Source organism: Larimichthys crocea, chromosome XXIII (genome assembly GCF_000972845.2).
Source record: "Larimichthys crocea isolate SSNF chromosome XXIII, L_crocea_2.0, whole genome shotgun sequence".
Taxonomy (NCBI): domain Eukaryota; kingdom Metazoa; phylum Chordata; class Actinopteri; family Sciaenidae; genus Larimichthys; species Larimichthys crocea.
The window spans coordinates 10,263,435-10,273,763 of record NC_040033.1 but is presented as its reverse complement, the minus strand read 5'-3'; the positions used below and the strand labels follow the sequence as shown (position 1 = coordinate 10,273,763).

General features: G+C 50.3%; 1 protein-coding gene across 1 annotated transcript; it reads right to left on the bottom strand.

Annotated features, from left to right (window-relative positions):
- Nucleotides 1–61: 61 nt before the first annotated feature.
- On the bottom strand, nt 62–10,140 carry usf3 (upstream transcription factor family member 3). Its single transcript, XM_019273697.2, has 7 exons — nt 10,010–10,140; nt 9,428–9,547; nt 8,446–8,477; nt 8,258–8,340; nt 8,053–8,149; nt 2,983–7,928; nt 62–2,435 (listed from the first exon to the last, which is right to left on the bottom strand). Exons 2-7 carry the CDS (start codon nt 9,469–9,471, stop codon nt 624–626), a joined length of 7,014 nt encoding a protein of 2,337 aa, XP_019129242.2. The 5' UTR covers nt 9,472–9,547; nt 10,010–10,140; the 3' UTR covers nt 62–623.
- Between the last annotated feature and the right edge of the window lie 189 nt (nt 10,141–10,329).

Genomic DNA, 10,329 nt, shown 5'->3' with positions numbered 1-10,329 from the left:
ACAAAATGTTGTGACGAGTTCAAGTGCCCTCTAGTGGAGCAAGAAACACACAGTTCTTCAGTTGCAAATACAAATGTCTCCTTATAAACTTTATTAATCAATTTTGTATTTACAAATACATACATAATCTAACAGTTCTGATATGAAACATTGGTATTTACAAAATAGCTCTTGGGAAAGAAAAAAGAAAGATTCTGTACAGTATAACCTGATATAAGTTAGTAAATTACATTGGTAGGTAACTGTGCAGAAGGTTTCACTGAATTCATGTTCTAGACCTACATTTCATTTTGTCTTATGATCAAAACATTTTAAAACAGAGAGCTTTAAAAAAAAAAGGACCACATCTTCCTGTCACCTTAAAAAATCAAGATTTTTTAAATATTACAGATGATAACTTTGACATCGATATGCCAGAACTGATTTTGAGACTGAAACCGAACATGTAAACAACGAAAAATCGACACCAGGCAGACGTGATGTCATTTCAACCTAGAAACCGTTCATCAGGTGCTTCACCGCGACTTCCTGAACATTTTAAAAAGAAAACACATTCCCAACTGAAAATGAAAACTCTTTGCTTCAGAACACCGGTTCATTAAAATGCAGCAGGACTTCTTTCCTCACACAGCTGAGCTGCCGTCATGGCCCAGAATGTGACTGATGTTGTGGGCAGGGCGATTTGGCTGCTTGCCAGAGTCGGCAGACGACGTGTTCGAGAGGGAGAGCAGGGGAGACATCGGCATGGCCGAACCGTCAGTGGGCATGCCTGTGGCGATCTCGGGGAACAATGAGGTGAGGCTGAAGTTGGATATGTGAGGGGTGATTCCAGATGAGTTGGCAATTGGCATAGGGGGCATATCTGGAAGCAAAGGGAAGCTGGCCTGGCCAAAACCCACAGGGCGAGGCGGAGAGAGGATGGAGCCAAAGCGGTTGTTGAGTGGAGGAGCGCTGCCTTTGTCGGCACTTGGGCTGGTAAACATTTGGTTGGGAAAGTATTGAAGGGTGACGTCGCTGGGAAGGCTGGGGTGAGCAGCTGGAGAATAGGAAGGGTAGAAGGAGGGTAAAGTGTTCTGGGGCTCCACAGGCAGAAGGGATGGCGTACGGGAGGCATTGGGCTGGCTGACTGGTGGGATGAAAGTGGAGTTAGCGTTGATGGGAGGTGGTGGATTCATCCCTCCCTCTGGAATAAATGGGAAACCAAAGTTTTGTGTGAGGTGTTGGTCAGGAACCAGGTTGTTGTCACTGGGAACCTGAGCGCTATCTGCCATAAAGCGAACGATAGTGCTGCGTCGGGCCTCTCCTCCAGACTGTGGCCTGCTCAGCAGCACCCCACCTCCGGAGGGCAGAGGCAGGTGGCCCTCGGGCTCAAAGGGGTTGCTGTGTCTCAGAGTACCCGATCGAGCCCTGTCGCCAGGCCTCAGCTTGGTGGGCTGAGTTTCTCTGGCGATGTGGCGAGAGTGCTGGCTGACAGCGGTGGGAGGTCTGGAGGGGGCGGAGGAGCGGCCTGGCTCAGAACTGCTGTGTGGGGTTGGAGGGTGGGGGAGACCTGCGCGCACACCTGGGCCTCCATGCATATTACTGCTGACCTGAGAAATATGGCCCTTGTTGCCCTCTCCAAGCCTCATAGCCGGGGCCTTCTGTGTCTGGGGAACACTGGGGCTGGAGGACTTGGCCTGTATGTCTCCTGAAGAGCTTCCAGGCACACAGCTGTACTCCATGCTGACTGGAGGACAGCACTGCACTCGCTGGTGGTTGCTCTGCTCAGGCAGGTGTGGAGAAAGGAGGCTTTGCATGAAACTCTGGTGACAACCTTCCTGCTCCCGCGGCAGTGCTGGTCCGACCTGTATCCCCTGTGAGCCGGGATGAGCTGTACTGTAGCCGCCACGGTTCCTGCCATCTGCTGGAGGACCAACAGCCATCCTGAACCCTCCCTGCTGCTGCCCCTGAGGCCCCCTCTGGGAGGGCGGCACCGACTTGGGGGCCATGTCACTCCCACGAGACACCTGGGCCTCAAAACCACTGAGTTGATGTGCTCCTCCGCCTCCCATGGCTTTGAACGGCGGACACTCTGAGACCCGCTGAACATCGGCGGACCCCGGATGGTCAGAGGGTAGGCGGTTCTGTGGGTTGTGTGCAATGTTGGCCTTGCCTCGTGACGTGTCAAGGTAACCACGGAGGTCCGGCTGCTCCTGTGTGGCGCCGCGGCCAGGCTGAAGGTGGAGACCCATGCGCTGTTGCTGTTCACCGCTGGTGGAGCTTTTACCGATGAGCGCCTCGGCGGAGTAGTTGGAAACACGGTGGCGTTCCTGACGCGACGGAGCGCAGGCCAGGTCAGATGACCGGGACACAGGATTGCTGGGAGGAGAGATGAGCTGCTGCTCCAGAGTCCTTGAGCTCATCATCCTCTGCATAGCGTTATGGTCCTGACCAGGCTGAGGGAGAGAGAAGGTCAAAAAGTTATTTTCACAACTTTTAGCTGGATTATCAGCAAAAAATAAATGATAAGTCATCCAATACCATAGGTTAAGCATTTTTTCCTTACAGACAGACACAGCATAAACTGAAAATACTGACAACTGGCAAGATAGCACAATAATTTAATTGCGTTTCACTTGAAATGACTTTCAACCTTGAATTTTCATTCCTCTGTCTCTGCGGCTAAGTGGGGGCAGGGCTGCTCTTTCACTGGAGGCCTGGGACAGAAAAAGCTCCCAGGCAAGCATTCTGTTTTTGTTTTTAGGATTTTTTGCTGTGGTTGTGTAAATATGGTCTACTGCGGTGGATTGCTACAGTTGGGTCTTTGTAAAAGGGGAACGCTGTTGTTGGCCACAGTGTCAAATCGGTTGGATAGATTTACCAACCAGTGCCAAAGAAAATACTAGAATGCCAGTTTTAACTTGTTTTAACCCGTCTGACTGCACCAATAAAATAAAAAAAATGTCACACGCAATTTATTTCCAGTTTTGTTAAATCACCAACCTTAAGGTGCTCCTGTTGGGCCAGGTGGCTGCTGTGATGGGCCCTGGATCCTGCTGCCTGGGCTTCACAGCTCTTCTCCTGGTGTCTAAAGTGCTGCTGCTGTTGCTGCTGCTGTTGGATCTGCTGCTGCAGATGCTGCTGGTGTCTGGAGTGAGAGCTCTGCTGCTGTTGTAACTGCTGCTGCTGCTGTTGGTGTTGTTGATGCTGCGTCTGTGGCTGCTGTTGATGTGTCTGCTGTTGATGATGAGACTGTTGGTGCTGTGTCGGCTGTTGATGCTGCTGCGATTGTTGGTGCGATTGTTGTTGATGCTGCTGTGACTGCTGCTGCTGCTGCGTGTGCTGTTGATGCTGTGTCTGTTGTTGATGTGAGTGGGGCTGCTGCTGCTGAACTCCAGACTTTTCCAGGTGATGCTGCTTCTGTTGCAGGCCAGCAGGTGAACCAGTTTGACTGCCTCTTACAAGTGTTCGCTTCTTCTGGACATGCTGCTGCTGCTCCTGCTGCTGCTGGAGCGCCCTCTGGTGTAGTGAGTGGCGCTGTGCAGGGTCAGGCTGTGTCAGGTGGTGCTGCAAATGATATAAATGGTGTCTCTGTTGCTCTTGCTGCTGTTGTTTCATATAAAGGTTTCCACCCAGGTGCTGGCCAGGCTGGTTTGCGGCATGCTGTGGATGACCCTGGGGTAGATGAAGCACACCTGGCTGGTTTTGCTCAGGAGGTCCTTGAGGAGGGCAGTGTCCATCTGTGGGCCGAACTACTGGGCTCATGAAAGAGTTTGTCGAGAAGAGGGGACCTGCGCTTTCTGGATTGATCCTGGCCATGGCAGCTACAGATGTAGGAGGCAGCTGTCCCACCATCATCTGGCTGTGGTCGGGTGCTTTCACCTCCATATGGCTAACGGTGGTAGCTGACGGAGCGCAAGGCTTGGGCCGTTTTCCAGTGTTTAGCATTACCTCCTCCTGGGCCTGCCGCTTGGAGATGATCTTAACTTGTCGCTCACCCACGCCACCTCCAGCCTGAGCCCTCATCAATGCACTTGGGGTGTACTCATTCAGTTGGCCTGCCCCTGAGCAGGGTGAGAGGGCATTGTTTGAGGTTTGGGATATGTGGGTCGAAGTACCCACAGGTGAGGGGACTGAGCCCTGTTGTCCAGCTAGACTGGGAGAGCCAGGGTAAGGCTGCTGTGTGGAGCTGGGCCTGATTAGATTGTTGACACTAAGACTAGCCACAGTGCCGCTCTGGGATGAGCTCTGAGACTGGACCTGGGGGAGAGAGTGAGACTGGGAGTATGTGATGTTTTGTGGATGTCTGCTTCCATTTGGCCCACTGACAGACCCCTCCCCGGCCTGTCCTCTGACAGATACCTGCACAGAGGGTTTAACCGTTACCGTGTCCATGGGTTTAGTCACTTTTGTTTGTTGTCCAGCTGAGCCCCTTTCTTTACTGCTGGACACTGGCGGCGTTTTGGGGGGTTCCCAGGTGGCTGTGGTGGGGTTTGCTGAAGCAGTATTGTCCCCGGAGCAGCCTCCACTCCGCCTTCCTGGACTGTCCTGTTCAAGCATGGCCAAGGCGAGCATTTCTGCTTGCTCGGAGGTGAATGTAAATGTTCCAAAGGAGCCGGATGATGCACTAATACTGTGGCCCTGGGGAAGCATGGATGCCACAGAGAACCCTCTGCCTCCCCCAGCCCCTGTAGACATGGGAGAATCTGTCTGTCTGCTGGATGTCATCGAGTGCTCGATAGTTTGATCGTCCAGGTTAGTGTACACCTGTTGAGATAGGGCAAAATCCTTTCTAGAGGGAGTGTCAGAAGTCGCTGCCACCAAGCCGTCTTTCTCTGCCACTGTGGAGTGTCTCTCTACCTGAGCCTCCCTGTCTCTTCTAGGGGGCTGGGGCGGTTTGACTTCAGTAGGATGGCAGGGGGAGGGGTTGGGCATGTTCACGTCAGTCTGCTGTGTTGGAGCTCTACTGGTAGTGACCCGTTTCCTAAACTCCGAACTGGTTGTGGGAGCTGTGACGGAGCTGTGCGCTGTAGAAAGAGTTGCAGCAGGTGATGAAAGAGCCACAGTTGCCGACACCAAGGGAGAAGTAGTGGTCTGAGATAAAGGTTTATTACAGGGCGGAGGAGCTTGGGTATGACATACTGAAGTTGGTTGTGTCACCTGATTTAAAGATACCGGTGTAGTTGCTGTGATACTGCTGGTGCAGACCGGAGTCAGGCACGCTGCGGAAACGGTAGCGGGAGTGTACCGAGTCTCGGTGGTACCTGCAGAACTGACGGCAGATTTGCTCGGTCTAGAAGCGGCAGCAGTGGCAGCCGACTTACTTTGTGTCGTGCCAGTTGCTGAACTGGTGGTTGCCTGTTTAACCTCTGGAACCGAGTGTCTGGCTACAGTTGAGTTGTTGCCAGACGCTACAGCCTGTTTACTCTCAACGACCACAGCTGCACTAACCGATGGCTTGACCGATGTGGTACTATTAGCTGTCACTGCAGCTGCCACACCACTAGTGTTAGTATGACTCAATATGACGTCAGCCTGAGTTGCACTGACAGAACTTTTGCTCGGCAGATGGGACTGACTCGGTACAGTTGACTCGTTAGATGAACTACACACAATCATTATCTGACTGTTTTGTGTAGAGGTGACGTTTGCGATAGCTTCACTACACTCTGTTGTTGTAACAGCTGCGGTACATGTAGGGGGAACGTCTGTGACTTTTACAGTTGAGGACTGTAAAACTTCAGATACTGTATGTTGAACTGTCTGGCTTTCTTCTGCGGCAGCCACTGGCTTGGCTGAAACAACAACAGCAGCAGCAGCCGGCTGTGCCTGACTGAGCTCTTTCTTCTTAGCTGGTTTAGTCCTTTTAGCTGCTGCCCTTGTTCGAAGTCTCTTTCCTGTAGGCTTAGAGGCGGTAACCACCAGTCCGGATCTGACTGGAAGGGGAACCTGTAGCTGCCGAGCAGGTAGAGCAAGTGTGGTTCCAGGGACGGATGCTGGAGCAATCGGCTGCTTCTGCTGGACCACTGACGATGGAGTAGCTGGAGGCTGACCATTGTTCTGGTTAGAAATGGTAAGTGGAAGACCCTGAGAGATGCTCTGATTGAGACTGCTAAGTGCCCCTAAACTGTTGAGGGCCACATTAGTAGTTGGTTCCTCGGTGGTGGTGGGCTGGACCAGCTGGAGTGTACTCTGGCCACCCTGGGAGCTCGGTTTGTCAGAAGTCTTCATGGGCTGCAAGGCAAACACCTGGCCGTTCACAGTGATAGTCTGTGGAGCTGGCGGAACTGGTGGGGAAGAGGAGGCCTGGCTGGCCTGAAGGGGATGGTTCATTTGAGGCTGAACGGGGCGAGGGAGAATGTGCACCAGCTGCTTTCCCCCAACACTCTGCAAGGAAGTGACAGATGCTGAACTGCTGGTTGTGGGGATTTGAGTGGACACGACAGGTACTGCAGCAGGCACGGGTGCAGGCACCATGCCCACCTGAGGATTCTGAGGGGCAGCTACAGCCTGATTGGGTGCCTGGATGATTACAATGTGTTGACAAGGTGTCTGATTGGTTATTTCCTCCCTTACGACTGACTGGGTTGGGCAAGTACTTGCCTGCTGTAGGATGACCACGCTTGGGTTGTTAGTGTTCTGTGGTGCTGTTACACCTGAAGCCGCTCCTCCGGTTGGGTTGACCTGCAGCACCTGCATAGTCTGAAGGAGGGGAAGCACGGTGGCCTGGGGCTGGGGCACCAGGGTGGGCTGAGTCTGAGGAATGAGGGCTGTTGGAGGATGGGGAACCAATGACGCCGGTTGGAGTACAGCAGGCTGGGGCTGAGGCTGTGACACGATGGCAGGGTGAGCCACCACAGCTGGCTGGGGTACTATTGCTGCCTGTGGGAGAACAGCACATTGAGGTTGAGGGGCTAGGACAGGTTGAGGCTGTGCCTGGTTCAGGATTGTTGGCCGTAGCTGGGGTGGTCTCTGAAAGGGTTGTGCTTGAATGTGGGCTGTAATGGGTGCTTGCTGTACAGGCACGTGTGGTTGCATCTGTATTTGAATGGGCTGGACAGAAGATTTGTTGCCCATTGGACACACAGTCACCTGCTGGACTGCCTGCGTGGTGTTGATGACCTCTGAGGTTGGGAGACTCTGGCAGACTGGCTGAACTGTGTTCCCTGCCATCTGCAGCGTTGTCCAGGTAGTCTGTGTGCTGCCAGCTGCCCCAGCCCTGAGAAGGGCTTGGCTGTTGGGGACAGCAGTGTAACCTACAGTCCTGATGGCAGTGTCCTGTGTAACCCAAGAGCAAACCTCTGAAGCTGCTGCTCTGGATGTGGTTATTGCCTGGGTAAGTGTGGTGAGATTGGACTGAGCTGGGCTTTCACCGGGGAGCTGTGAGGATGAAGTGGCTGCTATGGTGAGGGTCGGGGCTGGGGTGGCAGGCTGCGGTTGCGGTGGCAGGGCTGAGGTGGCTGCAGGGATCTGAAGGGTGATGTAAGACACAGAGGGTGGCAGAGTGGGGGCTGCAGTCGGTGTCTCCACCACACACTGCTCTATCATTCTCAGGCCCGGTGTGGACTGGGTGGGAGTGGCAGCCGACCCAGGGAGAAGTGCAGGGGTGGAAGAAGAGGTATTAACCTGCAGCAGGGCTCCATTAACGCTCAACCTGGCACTGACCTCAGAAGGTGGCTGAAGAATTAATGTTTCAGAAGGTTGTTTCGCTGGGCTAGTCTCCTTTCCTGCTGGACACACCACGTTGTCGTTGGAATAGACGATGATCCCCTTTGGGAGTTGGTGAGTGGGGGTCACCTTTGCCACCTTGGCACAGCGCTGTTTGCCCTTCCAATGAATAGTGGGGTCTTCTAGAAGGTTAATATCATGGGCTTTGAGGAGCTCGATGTAGTGGGCGCTCTCCCTCCTCAGCTCCTCCAACTGACGTCGCAGTCGTCGGATCTCCTCAGCTGCACAGAGACCAAGCACACATAGAATCCATGAAGTGTCTCAATCATATGTTAATTAACCATACATAACGCAATCAAGGTGTGTACTACTGTAGAAACAATGTGTGCAATTGTTAAACTTCACCTTGGACTTTATCTCCTCCTTCCAGAAGCATTGTATCATTTTGTTTCTTCAGTTCAGTGATGTATCGAAACGCCTGGTCCAAGATCATGTTCTTACTCTACAGATAATAAAAGGTGATTTACACAATAGTTATCTGGCACAGACAATATCTGACATAATGTGTTGTTGATGAGGAAAAAAACAGTGATGCCAGCATGACTCTTACCTGTTTAAGTGCCTGGGAACAGGGCAGAAGATTACCAATGCGGTTAATCCCAGCATTAATCTTCTCTTTTCGATGTCTCTCAACTATATAAAGAAGAGAGGCAAGTTTAATTATCCAGTTACATTTAGGCGATCGCCGGTTCATATAAATCTTCATTCACAAAAAGAGGCAAGGAGATATTATTTCACCTGCATTGTGAGACTCTTTGTTTTTCTTCTTTCTGCAAAAAAAAGATTAGATTAGATTAGATTAAATATACTTTTTTCATCCCACCATGGGGAAATGTACTTGTTATAGCAGCAGAGGAAAGTGTAGCATACACTACAGAACTTAGAAAGCAAAAATAAAGACAGGAATATCTATAACCTACACAATAAACATGAAAAACAATCAACCTTAAAAACAGACAAGTACTGAGGATAAAAAGTGTCATGATATATAAAAAGAGTATTGTAATGTAAAGTGACCACAGTGTAAGAAATATTGCAAAGAAAGTGACCATGATACAAAATAATAATATTATTGCAAGAGTAGTGACTATGATATAAATAATATTACAAAAGTAAGTGACCATGATATAAATAATAACTGCAAGGTAAAAATGAAATAAAAAATAGAAAAAAAATGCAGTGAGACATGAACAAGGAGACTACAACATGATCAGGTGGTGCAGCCTCTCCTTCTTACACCGTGGGTGTAACAGTCTGCTGCTGAAGGAGCTGCTCAGGGACCCCACAGTGTCATGTAAGGGCGTTGTCAAGCGAAAAAAAACTATAATACAACAATATTTATCCAAATATAGCCTGTGCTTATAATTTGGCTGAAACAAACAAACAAATCAGATTTTATATAGCTCAAAGTCACAAAGTACATTTGCCTCAGAGGGCTTTACAATCTGTACAGGGAGTGACACCCTCTGTCCTTAGACCCTCGGTTCGAGTGAGGAAAAACTTGCCCACAAAAAACTTTAAACAGGGAAAAAAGGTGGAAGAAACCTCAGGAAGAGCCACAGAGGAAGGATCCCTCTCCCAGGACGGACAGAAATGACACTGAATGATGAAATGATTACAGTAGCAGTGGAACCTGTGATAGAGACAATGAAATGATTACAGTAGCAGTGGAACCTGTGATAGAGACAGAGAGACGCAGATGCAAACAAACAATCCTTACTTGGGTTTACGACCAGGTGTCTGAGTTTCAGTCATCTCTGGCATCCTGTACTAACAGTTGCCTGTCTTCATACAGTCAACACATTTAACAGCTGCTCCTTAAATCCCCTCCGTGGCCGTCCTGTAATAAAAAACAAAAACAAAAAACATGAAGCATCCGGACACATGTTATGTATTTTAAATGACACCAGATAACCGTGGACACATCCACACGCACTAATGTCGTCATATAAGTTGACACAGACAGTCAAAGGAGCTTGTCAGGCTACACTGAGCCTCTACTACAACTATGAAGATGCTACGATGAGCCCAGCTAACCCACGCATGTATCTGCATATTACCGCATCATTACAGACGCGTTAACACGTCGCACAAACAGCTGTGAGTCCTGGTTCAGGCTGATACTGAGCGATGTTCAGATAATTAGTCTGAGCTGAGCAGCTAGCCTTCTGTTAGCTCCTAGGCTAACAGCTAGCTAATCGTTACCGACGTTAATTATCGCTAATTAATGGCGCGTTTCTTCGCGTGCCTGCTGATTAAGAAAAAAAAAAAGGCTGCTAATTTGTCGGTAGTTTGCACTCACCTCAAGCCTCGGCATGTTGGAGCCTGTCCGCCCCCCGGAGATAAACTTCTGAGATTGGATGCTAACTGTTAGCCGAGCAGAGCATTCAGCTCAACTCATCTCTCAAAACAATCTAGATACACCTAACTTAGTGCGACAGAGGGGGCGGGCTCAAGGGGAGCTGACAGCCAATAGGATTCCAGCGCTGGGAGGTTTCAACCAATCGTGGCGCCTAAAGGGCATCCAGGGACGGATTAGACATTTATGCTTGTACATCTTCATATGCAGTGTTGTGTTTTTTTTTTTAATGATTTCTCAGAATTAAGACAGCCGATAACAAA

Excerpts from the sequence above, each read along its gene's own strand:
- usf3 (XM_019273697.2), bottom strand. The coding sequence starts at position 9,471 with ATGCCAGAGATGACTGAAACTCAGACACCTGGTCGTAAACCCAA. Across the intron at positions 8,478-9,427 it reads ACACCTGGTCGTAAACCCAA|AAAGAAGAAAAACAAAGAGT; the intron begins GTAAGGATTGTT and ends TTTTTTTTGCAG. Across the intron at positions 7,929-8,052 it reads AGGAGGAGATAAAGTCCAAG|CTGAGGAGATCCGACGACTG; the intron begins GTGAAGTTTAAC and ends GTCTCTGTGCAG.